This window comes from Onychomys torridus, chromosome 1 (genome assembly GCF_903995425.1).
Source record: "Onychomys torridus chromosome 1, mOncTor1.1, whole genome shotgun sequence".
In the NCBI taxonomy this organism is placed as follows: domain Eukaryota; kingdom Metazoa; phylum Chordata; class Mammalia; order Rodentia; family Cricetidae; genus Onychomys; species Onychomys torridus.
The window spans coordinates 12,988,358-13,008,421 of NC_050443.1; the positions used below are offsets into that span (position 1 = coordinate 12,988,358).

The following is a 20,064-nucleotide window of genomic DNA, read 5'->3' on the forward strand; positions in this document are numbered from 1 at the left end:
CTAGGCGATTGAACACAGAACCAGATATAGGTCTGACTCTTCAGTTGACACCTTTTGCGTGCTCTTCTAGTGGGATCTGACTGGGTGTCCTAACTTCTCACTAGACTCCCTAACAGCAGGCCCACGTGTTTAAGCTGGGCTGCTCGGCCTGCATGCTGGCCCTGGACTTCCTGTGACTTTGGGCTTAACAACTCCACTGTGTCTCAGTTTTTTCCTGGGACAAAGAATGGCAGTCTTTGTCCCTAGGTTGTGAAGCCCTAAGTAAACACTGCTTTATAGACAGTATTGTCTATGTCATCTTGGCTTCCCTGGAACTCTTGGGATTAAAGATCCACACCACTATGCCTGGCTTGAGGAATTATTTTTAGTATTTTATGTTTCCTAGGATCTCAAGGTGCCTAGTTTAGCTGACATGAGTGTGTTAGGCGACACTAGGTTCTGCCCAGTGCTTTTCATGCATTTAATTCTCTGATCAACCCTCTTAGGGAAAAACAATTACTTGAGGTACTAAGAAACTGGGCTATCATTCGGCCCCAGGAGAGAATTCCCTCTTTAGGTCTATACTCAATTCCCTAGTGGCTAGGTCGTTTGTGGTCATAGGGCAAATGGTTGACTTCAGAGCAAAGCAAAGGATGGGGTTGGGAGAAGGATGGGGGGAGACAGCAGGGCTGCAGATTTTAAAAATAAAAGATAAAGGTGAATAAAGCAGTTGGTGGGAACCAGTGAGCTCTAAGGTCAGAGCCTAGCTGCTCTCTAATGGAGTCTGGGTTTGCCCTTGGCGTGAAGTCACCTGTGCAGGAGCCAAAGTACAAACCAGGCTCTACCTTTGGGCAGGTTCTGTACTCTCGGGTCATGTTTTATTCCTGTGGAGGCCTCCTTTTCCTCCCTTAGGTTCCAGCTTAGCTCTTCAGGCTCCTTTCTGTAAACCTGGTTGGACATCCTAACTTAATTTGAGCTGGCGAGGTCCTGTCCCTGCAGAGGAAGCTGAGGCCTGGTCAGACATTCTGGTGGTAGCGCTGGGCTGGGACTTTTGGGATGGATTGTGTTGAAAGAGAGTAGCCGATGAGGTACCTGGTTCAGCAAAGACCTAGAGGCAGGCATGAAGTACTGGCCAGAAGCTCGATGGGAGCAGAGTTAAGGAGATTGTAGGTGTTAACCTCAGTAGGATGAAGGGGTATAACAAAATTGGTAGTTCTTTAGGGTCAGATGTGGCACATGTTTGTTCAGCATGCCCCACATAGAACTCACCATGCTAGGCTTGGTATAGTCTAAGTTGCCACGTGCCACCTGTGTGTGCAAGGCATGTAGTCACATGTGCTGGGGGCTGCACGTGAGAGTGTCAGTGTCTCCTCCCCATCACGAGCATGGGGGTGGTGGTGAGTCACAGGCTCAGCCTTCAGCACCAACTGTCATGTTCCTTCCCCCCAAATTTCACCCCCCCACCCAGCCATGCACCACCTACCCCCACTTAAAGATCTATGTTGATTCTCTATTCCATCCCCCCCTTCTGGGCCCCCTCAGAGAGGCAGCAGTATTCTCTGAGGGAGAAGGTTTCTCTCAGCTCTGGCTCTGTACTCTAGTTTCCTACCATTTTGCCATCCCCTTCTCACTCACTGCCTCACTGCTCAGGTGACTAGAAGATGAAGGTCTCTCTCTCATCTCCCTTCCCACTCATCTCCACAGGTCCCCAGGAGTTCTCTATGCATAATGGAGAATTCCCATCCTCCCGCTCTGCTCTCCAACATCCTCAGCCTGTTTCCAGAGGCTTTCCAGTTACACTTCCTCCAGCTAGCCACGCCTGCCTCAGTGGGCCTCCTGTGTCTGTGAGCCACATGATTGTTCACCTGTGCCCATGGGACTGTCCCCTGATTCGGTGACCTCTCCTTGCTCTCTGGGCTCTGTGTAGGCTTCCTGGTTGCCTCTTCTGTGTGTGGCTCCCTATCCTGGAGGAGTCTTTCTATGTCTGTCCCTCTGTCTCTGGCCTCTCCCTACCTTCAGACACCCCTGTGTCCCTAAGCTGCTTGTCTTGTCTCCTGTCCTCAAGTGGCTTGGTTTTCACTGCCTGGACTTTTCCCTGTCCTTGGCCTTGTGGAGTTTGTGGCCTTGGCCCACCTCTGGGGTCCTGATGGCTGTCTTACAGTTTCTCTGCATTTTCCCCCATGCTCTCCCCACCTCTAAGCCCTTCTCCCCACCTCTGCCTCTCATCTCCATGAGCGCCAGTACCCAGGACTGCCCGGGCAGGGCGGTGGCATGGTGTGGTTGGAGGGGGTGGCCCCAGGGGTGGGCCCTTCATCCAATGCAGCTCGCTCTTCTCATCAGTATTCTCGTCGCAGGGCCCCCCAGCCCCGACCAATACGATCTCCCCCTCCCCTGCTCCCCTCCCTCCTTGCTCCCTGCCTGCCTCCCTCCCTTCCTCCAGCCCGCCCTCCTCCCTGCCTCCCTCCCTCCATCTCTCACCACCACCACCACCACCACCACCACCACCACCACCACCACCACCACCACCACCACCACCACCACCACCACCAGCACCACCAGCACCACCACCAGCACCACCACCTCCCGCGCTCCAGCACCCAGCGCGGGCGGGCGGCGGCCTAGAAGGGGAGAAGGCGCGGTGGCGGCAGCGGGTCGTAGCGGCCGGCCGGCCGGCAGCAGGGAGGCAGGCCGGGCTGGGGACACGGAGCCGCCAGCCGCTGCTGCTCACGGGGGACCGGAGTCCGCGGCCAGGCCCTCCCACCGAGAGCGGGCCGCCCCCGGGACACCCCACCCTCCTCCGCCTTCCCGGTCCACCTGCTTCTCGCCATCCTCTCCTCCCACCTCGTCCCTCCACCTCGTCTGCCCCCTTCTTGGTCTCTCCAAGGGCTGCCAGTTACCCTGTCCCCGCCAGCCCGGTCACTGCCCGGCCTCTCCTGGCCCCCAAGCATGCTTCTCCCGTGGGGACTGAGGGCTTGAGGACTCAGGGCCCTAGCCTCATCCCGGGCAGGGCCAAGGCCCTGGGGGGAGGGGGGGAAGGGGGCGGCCCCCTCCCCCCCAGCAGGCCCTCCCCTCCCCCACTTCTCCCGATGGCCGGCTTTCTTTTCTCCACCCAGTCCTCACCCCCGGTGCCCCCCCCAGGCCGGCCCGGCTAGGGGAGGGGGCGGGGGCCCTTTCCTGGGCCGGCTTCCCCCTCCCCCGGCTTTGCCTGTGCCCCCCTCCCTTCCGTTTTCACCTTCCTCTCCTCCTTTCCTCCCTCCTTCCCCTCCGTTTGCTCCTTCCCCCTCTCCTCTCTCCCCTTCTCTCCTCCATTTTCTCCTTTCCCCTTCCTCCCCTCCTGGCCCGCCCTTTGCTTCTCCACCTGTCCTTCCTCCCCGCTGCTGGGGAGACACCGTTTTGGATTAGTTGGGGGCCACCGCCGGCGGCGGGGGAGGGGGCCCAGTGGACTGCCCTCTCCCCCGGCCCCAGCCTCACCAGCACCCAGAGTCGGAGCATCTCCTGGTTGTCGTCCCTCGGGCCTCGAGGGAGCCCAGCCCTCCGTCCCACCAGGATCCGTAAGTGTCTGCAGGGCGGGGATTGGGCTGGGTCCTGGGTCCTGGAAGGCCAGGCTCCCTGCCGGGCTGGCAGGGCCCCCACAGTCCCTGCTCGCCGTGGATGGCAAGGCACCTACTCCAACCCTGCTTCCTGCCCTCCCTCTCCACCTCTCATTCTCCGCGACCTTTTCTCATCCTTACTTCTGGGCACACACCTCACACCTGCCCTCAGCCCCAGCTTCCCCCGGCCCTGTGGGCTGACTGGCTCTGTGTGGTATCTCACTTCACACTCGCTTGTTCCCTCTCCAAGCTTTGGGTCCCAGACCCACACTGGCTCCTGACTTGTGTGTTCATTTTCTCTTTCTCTGCCTTACCACAGGCCCGGTCCGGGTTGCACCTCTTGTCTCCTGGAAATGCCTTTGCATTTTCAAGTCTGCATTTCGCCTACCTCCCGGGCCTGTCCGACTCTGCCCAACTTCTCTGTGCTCCGCTGTTCTCCTAACCCTGGCTCTGTAGGAGATGCTTTCCCATCTAGCCTTCTTCCCACCCTGTCTATGCGCTCGCTCGCTCGCTGCCTGCTCCTCTCCACCTCCAGGCTTCATCTCCCACTCTGGGACCCCAGTCCCCCCCTGTAGCTGTCCCATCCACTGTGTTCTCTTCTGTTCCTCACTCTGACTCCTGCACCCACCCTCCTGGTCTCCCTCTCCACTTCTGAACCACCCCACCTGGGCTTTTCGCTCCCATGCCTCCCCGGCACCCCTGTAGGTATCACTTGAGTTTCTGCCTCTGTGGGGGCTGCTCTGCCCTTCCAGGGCATTCACTTTGCCTCAGTTTCCTTCCTGGCTCATCCCTTCTCTAGCCTGTGTGCTTCTCCCTCATGCCTTTTCATTCTGGCTTCTGCCCCCCTGGCCTCGGCTTCTTTAGGCTGCCATGCTGCTCATCCCTTGCTCACACTCGTGTGTTTGTGTGTCTGTCTGTCTGTCTATCTCAGACAATCTCTCTCTCTCTCTCTCTCTCTCTCTCTCTCTCTCTCTCTCTCTCATCAGTTTCTTGTTTCTTTCTTGCTCCCCATGGTTCTTTTTGTTTGTTTGTTCTGCTTTTGGAGACAGGGTTTCCTATAGCCCAGGCTAGCCTTGAACTCACTATGTAGCTGAGGCTGGCTTTGAACTCCTGATCCTCTTGGCTCTGCCTGCTGATTGCTGGGATTACAGGTGTGTGATACCACACCCTGCTCTCCCCCATGGTTCTCATACTTGTTGTTACTCGTCTGTTGGCCCCCTTTCTTCTCCTATTTGCTCTTGTCCTTTGCACGGATCCCCCCTTGCTGATGTCTGTCCTCCAACCTGTAGGGCCTGGCCCCCTCTCCTCAACTCCCCTCTGTGGCTGGCTCTGTTTCCATCTGCATCTGCCTGGTCCAAGTCTCGGGTCTGCGAGTCCTGGGCCACCTGATCCCTGCTCCTTCTTGTGTTCCTCATCTGCTCCTTTGGTATATCATTTTTTGTTTCTGAGATAGGGTCTAGCTCTGTAGCACAAGGGAATCTGGGGATTCACTATGCAGCAGAAGTAAGTAGCCTCAAACTCACAGTGATCCCCCTGCCTCCAGAGTGCAGGAATTACATCCTGGTGTGGGTGTCTTACTTAGTGCCCGTTGTTTTCCCCACTTAGCTGTAGTCTCCACTTTGGGGCTATATTTCTGTGCGTGCCTTCCAGGACCTCTGTGTTTGTTTGTGACCAATAGTCTGTCTATGCACGGTGCCTCTGTCCTTCCGTTCCCATCTGTGTCTGACACCTGTGGGTCCCTGTCCTTCTGCTCTGTCTCAGTCTTTTTGTCTGTAGTCCCCAATCCCCATTTGTTCCAGATGTCCCAGGATGAACCCCCCTCCCTCCTGCCCTTCCCCTTGAGAACTCTCCTTCTAGCTCTCCCAGAATTCCTTGCTCCTCTGTCCTGGTCAAGCCTCCACTTAGTTCTAAATCGCGGTCTGCAGCCACCAGTCCGTTGAGCATGCCCTCCTGTCTCTCAGGCTCTCCTTACCAAAGGCTCAGAGGGGTGTGCGGGAGGACTTTCTCAAGGTCATCTAGGAAGTAGGGGCAAGTGTAGGGCTGATAAGGTACTCTTTCCCCTTGGCCTGGACTTTTCTGGCCTTAGAAGCCAATTCCAAGCCTTGGCTTGGGACTCTGCCCTTCCCCAGTACTTCTCATTCTGGCTTGTCACCAGCTGAAGTCTTACCCTGGGTCCAGGTGGGATGCAGGGGGACACTAGACATACTTCACAGTGCTCTAGGCCCTACAGTCACCCTCTTCCCTTGGCGCATGGCCTATAACAAGGTCCCGGGATCCGTGTGCACATCTGGCAAAGCACATCCCGCCCCGTGGTTACACTTCCAAAGATCTGGAGTGCCCAGAGCAGACCCGGACTCCCTTGGCTGGATCTGCGAGAAGGCACATGCCATCATACCCCGGCTCCCCAGAACGGGGTGCCGGCAGGGTTTCAGCAGCACACCTCACAGCCAGTCTTCCAGCTTTCCTTTCCTCCTGCCGACTCTGGTCGCTTGAGCCGGTTTGTGCCTCTCCCCGAGATCTCTGTCTTTCTCTCCCATGCACTGGTATCCCCTTGTTGGCTCTGCCCTTCTCCCTTCCTCAGGCTCCTGCCCTTTATCTCGCGTCTTCCTGTCCTTCTCTTTCTGTCTGTCCCCCAGCCCTGTCTCCATCCTCCTTCCGCTTCCCTTCTCTGCCTCTGTCATCTTCTGCTCTCATCTACATCTGCCCGTCTTCCCTTCCTCACAGTTTCCGGGCCCCTGCATCTTTCACTTTGCAGCCTCTCACCAGATACTTTTTTTCTCTTTCCTCTTTTTTCTTTCTTCTGTACTCTCTTTTTGGGTTCTTTGCTATGTGGAGTCCCCCTCCCTCCTTCCCTCTGTCCCTCCTTCCCTCTGTCCCCCCACTTCCATCTGAATTTCCCCTCACCAAGTTTCCTAATTCCCAGATACTTTCACCTATCAGACCCTGGGTACCCAGGCCTCTCTCCCATGGGATTGTGGGAACCAGGGACGTCAGGAAGGTGACAAGTGAGGCTTGGGATGGGGTTTCCTAGCAACCACTGCATCCTCTCCAGCCAGTTTCTGTTGCCTAGTAACGGCCGCCTGCCCAGAGACAGGGGCGGGACTGGGGTGATGGTGGCACTTCTCAGTTTCCTGTTGGGGTGGGGCTGGTCCCCAGAATCACTCCTACTTGAAATTTCTAGCAGTGACCTCTGACCTTTCCATCTTCCATTGCTCAGGACTATGAGCTTGGTATCCCCAGTGAGCAAGGCCTTTCAGAACTGCATTCTTTCCCGATGATGTCTGGGAGGACGATGCTTGCCACCCTACCCAGCATCTTTCCCAGGAGACTCTGCACCCCCACATCAACCATCTCCCTTGGGGCTGGGGGTCTCTTGTAGGTGGCGAGTGGGGGCCGCGGCAGCTGCATCCCCATGAGGAGGGGAGGAAGATGCCGGCTGAGCTGCTCCTGCTGCTGATAGTTGCCTTCGCCAACCCCAGCTGCCAGGTGCTGTCATCACTGCGCATGGGTGAGGCCCTAGCACCCTACCTCCTCGGAAACTAGGCATATTGGCACCAAAGTGCTCTGTCCCCCAACTTTTCCTTCCCCTAGACCCATGAGCCCAGACACCCTGCTCTCTAGCCTCAGATCCAGGAATCCAGACCCTTCATACCTATACCTCCCTTCGATCTAGAGGCCACAGATCCAAGACCCCACAGCTACCCTTTCTCAGGGACCCCAGGACTCTGGCCCTCCCAACACCTGTCTCCTCTCAGCTGCAATTCTGGACGACCAGACCGTGTGTGGCCGCGGTGAGCGTCTGGCTCTGGCCCTGGCCCGGGAACACATCAACGGGATCATCGAGGTCCCAGCCAAGGCCCGAGTGGAAGTAGACATCTTTGAGCTTCAGCGGGACAGCCAGTACGAGACTACGGACACCAGTGAGCGGGGCCGCGGGGGTGTGGGATGAGGCAGGGCAGGTGGGGCCTCAACCAGTCACTCCCCCCCCCACCCCAGGCCTCCTCAGCTCAAGTTTATACTCATCTATAACAGGCCGTGCCTGTTTCTGCTTCAGGGAAGTGGATGCTGCTGGGTTGTGAGGTCTAGGCACTGAGGCCTGGGGCTTTAAAAATCCCCGCTGGGTCAGGAAAGGCATTCTGGAGCAGGTGAGCAGGAGGTGGCGTGTGGTGTTGTTCCTGCGTGCCTTTCAGAGCTGGTTTGCCCCGTGGGAGGGTGCAGAAGTGTCTGTTGACACTCATGGCCCTCATACACAGTATCATGGTTGACTTTTTGTTGATAGGATAAAAACATTGACCAAAACCAACTTGAGGAGAAAAGGGTTGTTTTAGTTTGCAGGTTATACAGTCCATCATGGAGGGAAGTCAGGGCAGGAACTCCAGGCAGAGACCATGGAGGAGTGCTGCTTCCTGGCTTGCTCTTCCTGGCTTGTTCAGATTGCTCTCCTATATACCCCCACAACTACCTACCCAGGGGTAGCGCCACCCACAGAGGGCTGAGCCCCCCCTCTTCAATCATTAATCAAGAAAACACCCCATAAGACTTGCCCACAGGCCAGTCTGATAGAAGCAGTTCCTCAGTTGAGGTTCCTTCTTCCCAGATGGCTGTAGTTTGTGTCAAGTGGACAAAACCAACCGGAGCACTTGCCCCAGCTGGGCTGGGACACAGCTCTTTGCAGCCTTCTGTATTAAGACATGTTTTATGCTGCGCATGGTAGCTCACACCTGTAGTCTCGGCACTTGGAAGCCTGAGGCAGGAAAGTTTCAGTGAATTTTAAGTGAATCATGGCTACAGAGTGAGTTCTAGGCCAGCCTGATCTATCAAGTAAGATCCTGCCTGAAAAACCAAACCAAACTCAAACTCAAACAACAGCATGTTAGGCCTGAGATCAGGGATAGCATCCATGATACGTGGGTTTGACTCCAAGCACAACGAATACAATCGTGGAAACAGTTTTCTTTCCTACGGGCCTTTACAGTAGCTTTGTTAGGTTGTGGGTGTTTCAAATCACAAAGAGGAGGAATGGGATAGACTGCTCAGGCCTTTTTGACTGGTGCATCATGGGACACTGACATGGAGGCTGAAGAGGCAGGTGGTAACAGGCATGCACTTAGGGTTGAGTTAAGGAAGTGTGGGGTGAAGCCATCTTGGCTTAGCTGAGTCAGTGTGTGTTTGAGGGCATCCTGAAAATGAAGCCAGGTCAAAGGAAATCGGGACCCGGAGTTAAAGGGAGATTCCTGGCATGTCTATAGACTAACTGGATCCAGCCATTACTGACAGAATCCCAGGAAATCATGAGCTCCTAGATGTAGCCATGTCTGAAATTAGTTTGTAATCCTTTTAGCGTGCGATCTAATTTATATTCTCACCCTTTCTCTGCCTCTTTCTTCTTCTCTCCACAACCCCCATGGCCTCATACATTCCTAAACAAGCCTTCTAACATGACCTCTAGCCTCAACCCATCCCGAGTTTCTGCCATGGCTAACTTAAAACATCACGTCTTGATCCAGACGTGTTTCTTCGATGCCCTCTGTGTTGAAGGTCCTACCATCTGCACAGACCACATGCCTAAAAATGGTCCTTGTTTTCCATCCCTCTCCGAGAGCTACTGGTCTCGCCTCTTATTTGTCTCCAGATTCTTTTCCCGTCCATCTCCTCTCCATCCTCTGCACCCCTGCTCTACTTCAGGATGGCCACCTCAGGCCTCTACCACCTGCCTCGTTCATCACACAGAGCCAGCTTCAAGTGCAAGCTTGACCCACCAGGGGGGCATCGTGGGTAGTGAAGTGACTCAGGTGCCTGCAAGGTAGAGGAAGTCAGCTCCTGGTTAGCAGTTCAGAAGGAGGCCCACAGAGCTGGGCATGGTGGGGAAGCCTTGTAGACTCAGCATTCAGAGGCCCAGGCAGGAGGGATACGAATTTAAAGCTAGTCTGGTTTACATAGCAAGATCTGGGACAGCCTAGGCTGTATAGTGAGACCTTTCCTCAACACACACACACACACACACACACACACACGCACACGCACACGCACACGCACGCGCACGCGCACGCGCACGCACACGCACACGCACACGCCCCATGGTGCCCACATGCTTTCCCGTGTGCCTCTTGGCTTGGCCTGTCTCTCTGTGGCTTTGTCTCTCTGCCTGGCTCTGAGCAGGCCAGGGACTGGTCCTGTGGAATCCAGGCTGGTGGAGGAAGATCCCACAGCTCTGAGCCTCTGGGTCCTCTCCTGGACCAGGACAGTTTCCTGTGGGTGGGGAGGGAGCAGAAGCAAAGGCTCCCTGACTCTGGTCTCTTCCCCTCACAGTGTGTCAGATCCTGCCCAAGGGGGTCGTGTCTGTCCTGGGACCCTCCTCCAGCCCAGCTTCTGCCTCCACTGTGAGCCATATCTGTGGGGAGAAGGAGGTGAGGTGGGGCGTGGGGGTGGGTGGGTGGAGAATGGGGGCGGGGCTTGGATCCGTGGCAAGCAATGCCTCCCTTTCTGTCCAGATTCCCCACATCAAGGTGGGTCCTGAGGAGACGCCCCGCCTTCAGTACCTTCGCTTCGCATCTGTCAGCCTGTATCCCAGTAACGAGGACGTCAGCCTGGCAGTCTCCCGAATCCTCAAGTCCTTTAACTACCCCTCGGCTAGCCTCATCTGCGCCAAGGCTGAGTGTGAGGGAGAACTGGGTGTTCTCTTAGCATTCTCTCTAGGCACCCCTTCCCAAGAGCCTTAATGTCCCACACAATTCCCCGATCCCACCAGGCACCTTCTAGTTCCCACTGTCTCTTTCCCCTTTAGGAGCTGGGACATCTGGTTCCATAGAACCCTTCTTGTCCCAGAGAGACCGCTGTGATTCACTGATAGTGAACCTTTTTTGCCTAGCTTTCGCCAGGCTTGAGAGATAGCAGGGGGCAGTGCTGGCGCATAACTTTAAAAAAATGTATTAATTTTTAGTTAGTGTACAAAATCTCATTTGACATATCTATATATATATTTATCATCTCATTTTGCTTGTAATTGCCCCTGCATTCAACTTTCAGTCTAGGGGAGGCCTTGGGCCACTGAGCTCTTGGGACATGGCGGGTACACAGGCTGCCAGGAGTTGTGTGGGGCCTTTGGGAAGGGTTCTGAGCATCTGGGAGGCTCAGAGCCTATATTCTAAGAATGCTACCTCTAAGCTGAATTTCAAACACTGGGCAAGTACGTTCTGATCAAGGATCCTGTGGGACGGAGGTGGATGGCTCCAGCGGGCAGCCCCAAAGAGGTCCCGAGGTTAGGGTGTGGAACAGTGAGGTGAGGGGTCAGGGAAGCCTTAGAGGTTTCCAAGCAGGAGCTCAGGACAAGAGGACGTGGTCAAATCTGTGTTATGGGAAATGACAGACAGCATAGGGATACACATGTGTTGGAGAGAACAGCAGGAGGCAGGAGACGTGGGCTAGGTGAAGTGAAGGCAGTTGGATGAAGAGCCAGGCTTCCTTGAGGAGGAAAGTTGGATGGGGAGGGCAGGTTGCCCAGGTCGTGAGTGTCACCAGAACTTGGTAGGGACGAGGAGAGCAGCTTGTTCAAGAGCGCACTTTGCGTGCGACATTCTTTGAGATGTTCAAGTGTGGTGGTCTGGGGGTGGGTTGTGAGCACTGAGCTTTGGGACTTCTAGAAGGAATTTCTCTGTCTGGAGGTTCTTACTGAGCACTTGCTGAATGTCAGACTGTCATGTTAGGAGGACAGCCATGAGAGGGTAGGTCAAACCTCCCTTCCAGAGACAGACATCAGGCAACACCTTATGGTTGGTAGAGTTGGCAGAGTTAAGTTCTCTGGAGAAAGAAGGGGGTCATAGGGATTGGAGTGGGGGTAGGGGAAGCAGCAGGCGTGGGCTTCTTAGAGAAGGAGACATATTGGTGAAATTATGAAGGCCACTCCACGTAGTTAAAAGGGAGGTTTATTTTGTGGGGTAACTTACAAATGAAGGGGTAGGTTGCAGGGTCTGACAAAGGTATGGTGCAGTCCGGCGGTGTTCTCTGGAGAACTCTGCTCGGTCTACCTCCAGCGTCCAGGGTCCCAGAAGCAAGAGAAGCCTCTCCTCTCGATCTTGGGTCTTCTGCTTCCTCCCTCAGCCCCACCTTGTGGGCGTGACCATTACCGAAGCCTCAGTGGGGGTTGGAACTTCCAGGCCAAGGCTGGGATGGCTACCCACTACAGAGACATCCGGGAAAGAGCTAGAGCAGGTCGGGGTTAGCCATGGAGGAACCTGAGAAATAGGGCCCCAAGTAGAGGGAACAGCCAGGCTGAGGCCACAGGACAGAAGGCTGACTCTGTGAGACAAAGAGGAGACCCCTGTGGCTGGAGCAAGCAGAAACATTGAGTGGCAGAGAGGAGATGAGACACTTGGCACAGAGCAGGCCACATCTGCTTCCATCACTCTGGCCGCTGTTTAGGGAGCAGACTCAAGCGAGCGTGGCCAACGCAAGAGGCAAGAGATGGCAGTGGCTTGCGCCAGGGCAGTGATCATGGTGTGATAGGCCTGATAGGATCTGATGTGTTTTGAAATAGAGATTGGGTGAGTGAGGAGGGGTAAAAAAAAAACCCAGCCTGCCATCAAAGTTCTGGCCTGAGCAAATGGCTCATCATGATTGCCCGTCACCCAAAGGAGGGAGACAGGCTGAGGGGACAATTAGCTGCTACGTCAGACATTCCAGTGTGTGGTCAGGAAGGGGTAGGTCAGACATCTGGAAATCTGGGAAGATGTCTCAGAGGGGATCTTACTTGGGGAAATCTCTCAAAGCGTTAAGTCTCCAAGCCCAATGCCCGCAACGGCCCCAGCTGTTCCAGACACAGCCACTCCATCTTCTTAGCATGCTGTCCAGTCTTCTGCCAAGCTGTCCCATGTTGGGAGAGGGGAAGGAACATCTGAGGGGTCTGTGTTTGGGCAGGCAGAAGGAAGGGCTCTAACATGGGGCCTGGCCCTCCTTCAGGCTTGCTACGATTAGAGGAATTGGTACGAGGCTTCCTCATCTCTAAGGAAACACTATCGGTGAGGATGCTAGATGACAGCCGCGACCCCACACCGCTACTCAAGGAGATCCGAGATGACAAAGTGTCTACCATCATCATCGATGCCAACGCGTCCATCTCCCATCTCGTCCTTCGTAAGGTGGGCTCCCTCGTATTTCCACAGAACTGGACGACGGATACCTCAGTGGTGGATTGTGGGTTTCATGGGGTCTGTTTGTTCTATAGCTTACTGGTCACATGACCCAGAACAGTCTTTTTTTGTTTTGTTTTTCTGTGAAGTGCAGTAGGTCCTACTTCTTTGTCTTGTGATGGTACCAAGCCGGCAGCAGGGAAGGCCCTTAGAGTTGGCCCAGACTAAATTCTGAGTCAGCACTCTTTAGGACTCTGTTGTTGCTGTGATTTGCTTCTTTTTTAAAGATTTATAATTTTTAATTATGTTATGGGGGTGTGTGTGCACGTAAGTGCTGGTGCCAGAGGTGTGGGATTCCCCTGGAACTGGAGTTATGGCTGTTGTGAGCCACGTGGGTGCTGGGAATTGAACTCAGGTTCAGCAGGAGCAGTGCACACTCCTGAGCGCAGAGCCATCTCTCCAGCACCTGTTGTTGCTGAGGCGTGATCTCTCCGCGAGTAGCTTGGGCTGACCTGGGACGTGAGACTTTTAGGGCTTTTCTTGGAGCTCTGTGTGGAAGGGTTCACCAACATTCTTAATTGGGCTCTTCCTACCGTGCAAGGCAGATATTTTGAACATTGTGTAGACACAGAAGCTGGGGTTGTGGGGAGGCCAGGGCCCAGAGCACTAGCACCTCTCCCCATGGGCCTAGTACATCCCGTCCATCAGTGAGGCGCACTCATTAATCATTCATTCACTTCCCCTGCGCTTAATTTTTCTTGATAATCAAATTTGGATTATTTTTCTCCATTTGTTTTTCATTTGTTTTTCTCTTCATTAAAACCATATGTCACTGCTGATGGCAGCCCACGGGAAGAAGCGTCAAGCAGACTCTTGAGGATATAGAGGGCTTAGGGGAGAGGTCTGAGTTGACAGGCTACCTGGGCAGAGATCTCTCCCGTGGCGTGCATCTTCCCCTTCCCTGGTACCCATGTGTTCAAGCCCTGTTCCTACTCCGCTGGTAGTAAAAGCTGGAGCCCTGTACTGTTAGAATTCTCGTGTGGGGTCAGGACGGGGGTTATCCAGCCTCTCCTCCTCAGGGATCACAGGGAAGAGATCGCTAAAAGAATGAACCCTGAGAGTCTAACCGATTGCCTTCAATTGCAGAATCCCTTCCTTCCCCTCCCTTCTCCTCCTGTCCTCTCTCCTTTCCTTCCCTCCCTCTTCTTCTTCTTTTCTTTTGATGTTTCTGGGGATTGAACTTGGGGCCTCATAACTGTTAGTCAATGGCCCTGCCACTGAGCTCGATCCTAAGTCTGCTTTTTACTTCCGTTTGAGCCAAGCTCTTCCGAAGTTGCCCAGTGTGGCCTTAAGCTCACTCCGTAGCCCAGACAGGCTTTGCACTTACAGCCTCACTGGCTTAACCAGCTGAGTAGCTGGGGTTACAGGCCTGTGCCCCCAGGCCTGGCAGCCGGTGCGTTTCTGATGGATGACCAAACAGGTTGAGCCCTAAACATTGGCAGCACCAGTGGTTTGGGGTGACGTAGGGGTAAGGTTAAGGTCTCTGTCCCTGCCTGCCCTGTTTCCCAGGCTTCCATTTGTCTCCAGCAGGAAGTTGTGAGAGCCTTCATGGGAAGCAGTGGATATCTGAGGACCCCATTCTCTGTTGGGAAAACGGTTTTCCCTGGCCCCAGCCAGGGTGGTGGGCCCCAAGGGACCCCCACTGTCTCCTGCTCGCTCTTTCTGTCTGGATGTGTCCTCACCAGGCCTGCCTCTAAATCTCTCTTCTCCTCTTGGGGTCCCACACACACCGTTCTCTACCTCTTGGCTTCTCCTGTGTTCTCCAGGCTTCGGAGCTGGGAATGACCTCAGCGTTTTACAAGTACATCCTCACCACCATGGTGCGTACCCCGACCTATGCCCCTGCCAACTCCCGCCTACCATACCTCCCTGCTCCACTCCGGTCTCAGGCTTCACCCCTCTTCTTGGTCCCAGGACTTCCCCATCCTGCATCTGGATGGTATTGTAGAGGACTCCTCCAACATCCTGGGCTTTTCCATGTTCAACACCTCCCATCCCTTCTACCCGGAGTTTGTGCGTAGTCTCAACATGTCCTGGAGAGAGAACTGTGAAGCCAGCACCTACCCTGGGCCTGCGGTGAGCACATGGATACCCACTCGCGCTAGGACACACTGTGCACTGACTCTGGAGAGAGGGCTTGTGGATCTCATTCTGATCATACCAGAATCCTCTGGTACCCAAGACTTCCTAGTGAAGCCCCATGATGAGTGTGACCCGAGCCTCTTCTCCACATCTCAGGGCAGGCATTTGTGCTCCCCGTCCCCGCCCGTTTCCCGTGCAATTCCCCACAGACCCAGCAGCTTCCCCTCACAAAATTTTTGTCAAATGTCTCCTTGGTTGGACAATGTAACTTGCACTTCCTGTTTTAATTAATTAATTAACTTGATTTATTTAGAGGCAGGGTCCCACTGTTTAGCTCTCAGCACTAGCTCGCCTCTTCTTTGTTCCGAGGCGTGCTAGCCCCCTCATCCCCAGAGCTGTGCTCAGGGTGGAGAGCTCAGAAATACCAGAAGTGGGCTCCCAGCTCAGAGGCACCTGCCTTCCTCACCCAGGGTCAACTCTTAAACTCTCTTGTCTCCTCGCCCGCTCTGTGTTCATGCTTCACATGGTGTAGTGTGCCCCAGGCACACGCAGATGTTACCAGGGGCTGTCTTGCCTGCTTACCTTCACCATGCCGACCTGGCTGTCTCAGGAAGACAAGCATGGTGGCATAGACCTGTAATCCCAGCATTTGAGAGATAGAGACTAGTGGATCAGGAGTTCAAGACCAGCCTCAGCTATCTATTGAGTTCCAGGCCAGCCTGGGCTACATGAGACCCTGTCTTATAAAAACCAAAACAATAACAACAAAATAACAGACCCTCAGAAATGATCTTCTCCAAGTAGACACGCTGTGTGTAGTCCCACCAAAGCATAAAGCAGTACATTTTCCTCACTGTCACTCACGTACCCAGAAAGACACTATAGTCTGTCCCGGCCCGCACCCCCCCCCCCCCACACACACATCAGTTTCCCACACCTGCAAGGACAGGCATCTGAGGGTTGGGGTGACTCCACGGGGACCTCTGGGGGCTGACACTTTCTCACCCTGTCTCCCCTCCTGCTACACTCAGCTCTCTGCCGCTCTGATGTTTGACGCTGTGCACGTGGTGGTGAGCGCTGTCCGAGAGCTGAACCGAAGCCAGGAGATCGGCGTCAAGCCACTGGCCTGTACTTCCGCCAACATTTGGCCCCATGGGACCAGCCTCATGAACTACCTGCGCATGGTGAGCCAGGAGCTAGGGGGCATGTTAGAGATGGGGAGCAGCAGCCGCCTCAGGCAGTGACTGTGTCTACCCTGCCTACCCTCTGCCTTCTTCTCCCTGTCCTGACTCTTCGCTCCCCGGACTTCCTCCTCATTCCTGTGTCCTCTCTGTCCATGCCACGCTCCCTGTTGGGGTTATGTCCTTTGTGGGTCTTGTTTCTTTGCATTTGTTCTCTTGCCCATGAACTGTGCTCTCTTTGACCCTGCCCCTTCCGTTCCTTCATCGTCTCTGTGCCTTTCTCTGCTGCATTTCATCCCTGCCTGGCCTTTCCGCCTATCTCCGGGCCCCGCCTCCCATCCCTCTGCTCCGCCTCCCGCCCCTCTGCCCCGCCTCCCGCCCTGCTAGGTAGAGTATGATGGACTGACCGGGCGGGTTGAGTTCAACAGCAAAGGGCAGAGGACCAACTACACACTGCGCATCCTGGAGAAGTCCCGCCAGGGCCATCGTGAGGTAAGCAGGCCCAGGGTGACACCAGCGCCCTGCCATACGGCCATACGGCCCATAAGGCTTCCAAGACTATGACAGAGTATGTGCTGATGATGTCTCCTCTGTCCCCAGATAGGGGTGTGGTACTCTAACAGGACCCTGGCCATGAATGCTACTACCCTGGACATCAATCTGTCACAGACTCTAGCCAACAAGACACTAGTGGTTACGACTATCCTGGTGAGTGACCCAAATGGGATGGGGAGCAGTAGGTGGAGAGATCCTTCAAAGGCTGTCATGACCCGGCAGGATGGGGAGGAGTGTAGCAGGAATCTTAACAGGTCTTATCAATAAAAACAAACCTGAGCTAGTTATTGGGGTGAACACTGGAAGATCAGAGAGACAGAACAGGCCACAGCTTCCTCACCTCGCTAGTTCCTCAGCTGATCCTGTTTCCTCAGACTGGAAAGCCTCTGAGTCCTCATATCCAGAATGAATCTCAGCCGAACTGTGCTGCTCCAAAGCCTGAGTGCTTAACCAGCCAAATGCTTAACTAACTTAGTTCCTGGTCCTCACACCTTATATACCTTTTTGCTTTCTGCCATCACTCCCTGGGATTAAAGGCGTGAGTCACCATGCCTGGCTGTATCCTTGAATACACAGAGATCCGCCTAGCTCTGCCTCCCAAGTACTGGGATTAAAGGTGTGAGTGCCACCATTTTCTGGCCTCTGTATCTAGTGGCTGTTCTGTCTCTGACCCCAGATAAGTTTATTAGGGTGCACAATATCTTGGGGAACACAATACCATCACAGAGGAGTCCCTCAGGGGACTGAGTAACTGAGTAGGTGGGTGTGGCGGGGGCAGTGTTCCATGCACTCAGCAACCTCAGACTATGACCAAAGTGTCACCATTGCAGGCACAGCCAGAGCAGGAGAGGGCACAGGCTCTGCAGTGGGAACCAGGTTCTGTGATAGGTTCTTTTCACTGCCATTGCTGGAATGAATATTTTGTCTCACTTGCCAATCTAATGTGTCTACAGAATCGAGTTCGAGGCCAGCCTGGGCTACATAAAATCCTGCCTTCAAAAACAAAAAAGCCCAAAACAAAACAAAAAGTCTTTGGGACCCACTGTGCACTAGACCTTTCCTAGGCATTGTTTTTGATCTCACAGCTGCCCCGTGATGGAGTAGTTTTGTTTTCCTTCTGGGAACAGTAAGGAGAGTCTCCTGCAAGTCCCTGTCTGGGCAGAGCATCAGACTGAGCCTGGCTCTCTCTATTGCATCCTCCTGCCTCCTGCTAGCACTGTATCACACAGGGGGTTACACTCAGAGCCTGGTGGGCAGGAACTTTCCTGAGCAGCTGGGACTGGGGGCTGGACAAGCCAGGTGGCTTCACTCTTCTCTGCAGCCAAGTCCATGGCCTGCAGCCTGCCCTGTCCACATGCTCAGCAGCACTGAGCTGGGCAGCTCATCACTGTGACACACAAGTTCAGAGAGTTTCCAGAGGGTGTTAGGAGCCCTGATTAGCAGCCAGTCCCCAGGGAACTTCTGCCCTAAAGAAGACCTCAAATACCCCTGGAGAAGAGCCAGCGAGACAGTTGTAGAGGGCAGATGGCTTGCAGACGGGAAACCAGACACCTCCTAATGGCCCCACTGAGGGGCCTTGAGGCCTGGTCAGTGGGGGGGGGGGGGGGTTGTGGGCACGTATGTGTACGCTGTGCTTCATCCCCAATACATCCTGGAATTGAAAGAGATGAGGCCTTGGAGGGGAGCAGAGCTAGAGGTCAGGGGGGGCAGCTTTCAGGAGAGTCCCCGAGGCCTAAGAACCAATATTATTCTTGATTCATGAACTCCATTCTTTTTCTTAATTCCTTAAATATTTGCTGTAGCTACTGTGTCCCTGGCCAGGCCCCAATTCTAGAGACACAGAAACGAGTCAACAGGCACTCTCAGGGGGCACTGAGGGGGAGGTGATGTCCCCTTGATGGACGGGACACGCTGACGCCAGGACACTCATTCCAAACCAGGTCACGAGGGATTCCCAGAGATAAAGACTGACAGAGAGGCTGGAGGAAGGGCTCCCAGGTGAGGCACAGGAGTGCAAAGAACATATGGGCAGCAGGGCCATTCAGATGTCAGTTTAGATGAACATCCTCAATGCATGTAGCTGGACACATCCCATTTTCTGTTTTATTTAATCATTGAGACAGTGTCTCCCTATGCAGCCCTGGCTGCCCTGGAACTCTATGTAAACCAGGATGACCTCAAATTTACAGAGGTCCACCTGCCTCTGCCTCCCAAGTTCTGGGATTAAAGACACAGTGCACCACCACCATGCCCAGCCAGATGTCTGGAGCATGTATCCCTAGTGGACATAGCTGTCGGCAGTCCTGTGCTGAGCACAATGCCCAGCCTTCAGTTTTCAGAGCCCTGAGCTCAGCACCTTCATGGAAGCTACTCTCAGATGAGACGGAGGTAGGGGAGGGCTCAGGGACATGTTGAAGATTGCCTAACCAGAAGGTGTCAGAGCTGATCTGAGGTGACAGAATCCATGTGCCTGTCCTTGATGCCACATTGAGTCACTTTCTGCATCTTCCTGTCCTCAGGGTTGTATTATGGGCTTGACACTGCCATCTACAACCATGTGACCTAAGTGGCACTCTCTTCTGTGCTCCTGGCTCCTTTACAGTGAGGGGAAAAGGGCTGGAGAGGTGGCTCAGTGGTTAAGAGCACTGGTTGCTCTTCCAAGGATCTGGGTTCAATACCCAGCACCTACTTAGTAGTTAACAACTGTGGGTAACTCCAGCTCTCAGGGCTCTGATGCCCTTTTCTGGCCTCCAAAGGCACGGCTATGTATAGTACACAGACATACATGCAGGCAAGACACTCATACATGTAAAACAATAAAATTAAATTTGAAAGTGAAGGGATAAGCCAGGTGTGGTGGCGCACACTTTTGATCCCAGCACTCTAGAGACAGAGGCAGGCGGATCTCTGTGAGTTCAAGGCCAGCCTGGTCTACAGAGTGAGATCCAGGACAGCCAGGGCTACACAGAGAAATGTTGTCTCAATAAAAGCAACAAACAAGACTAGAAAGTGAGAGGATAAAGTTCCGAACAGACAACAGGGCTTGGGTTAGGTTAGGGTCCCATAGATTGCATTCCAAGTATTCATGCACATAGATCTGGATCCTAGCTCCATAAAAACAAACAGCTTGTCAGGAATGGTCTAGAACCTTCCCTATTTTATATAAATTTTCGTTTTTTTACTTTCAAGAGGCCATCTGTCCCTGTCTTGTCTCCTGCTGGGGATCAAACTCAAGGGCTCCTCACTGGGGGATTCTAGGCAGGGGCTCCACCACTGAGCCACACCCCAGCCCCTCACTGGGGGATTCTAGGCAGGGGCTCTACCACTGAGCCACACCCCAGCCCCTCACTGGGGGATTCTAGGCAGGGGCTCTACCACTGAGCCATACCCCAGCCCCTCACTGGGGGACTCTAGGCAGGGGCTCTACCACTGAGCCACACCCCAGCCCCTCACTGGGGGATTCTAGGCAGGGGCTCTACCACTGAGCCATAC

General features: G+C 54.4%; 1 protein-coding gene across 2 annotated transcripts in view; it reads left to right on the forward strand.

The window, feature by feature from the left end:
* Nucleotides 1–3,205: 3,205 nt before the first annotated feature.
* Nucleotides 3,206–20,064, forward strand: part of Grik5 (glutamate ionotropic receptor kainate type subunit 5) — a 59,742-nt gene continuing 42,883 nt past the window's right edge. Inside the window, exons 1-11 of one of the 2 annotated variants that reach the window (XM_036183826.1) lie at nucleotides 3,206–3,530; nucleotides 6,949–7,077; nucleotides 7,325–7,489; nucleotides 9,879–9,976; nucleotides 10,061–10,226; nucleotides 12,525–12,703; nucleotides 14,521–14,574; nucleotides 14,669–14,830; nucleotides 15,868–16,020; nucleotides 16,405–16,509; nucleotides 16,618–16,725. In XM_036183826.1, coding sequence (XP_036039719.1) covers nucleotides 6,999–7,077; nucleotides 7,325–7,489; nucleotides 9,879–9,976; nucleotides 10,061–10,226; nucleotides 12,525–12,703; nucleotides 14,521–14,574; nucleotides 14,669–14,830; nucleotides 15,868–16,020; nucleotides 16,405–16,509; nucleotides 16,618–16,725 — 1,269 coding nt within the window. In that variant the 5' untranslated portion in view covers nucleotides 3,206–3,530; nucleotides 6,949–6,998. The remainder of the gene's footprint in view (nucleotides 3,531–6,948; nucleotides 7,078–7,324; nucleotides 7,490–9,878; nucleotides 9,977–10,060; nucleotides 10,227–12,524; nucleotides 12,704–14,520; nucleotides 14,575–14,668; nucleotides 14,831–15,867; nucleotides 16,021–16,404; nucleotides 16,510–16,617; nucleotides 16,726–20,064) is intronic. The other variant, XM_036183817.1, reaches the window with a different exon arrangement.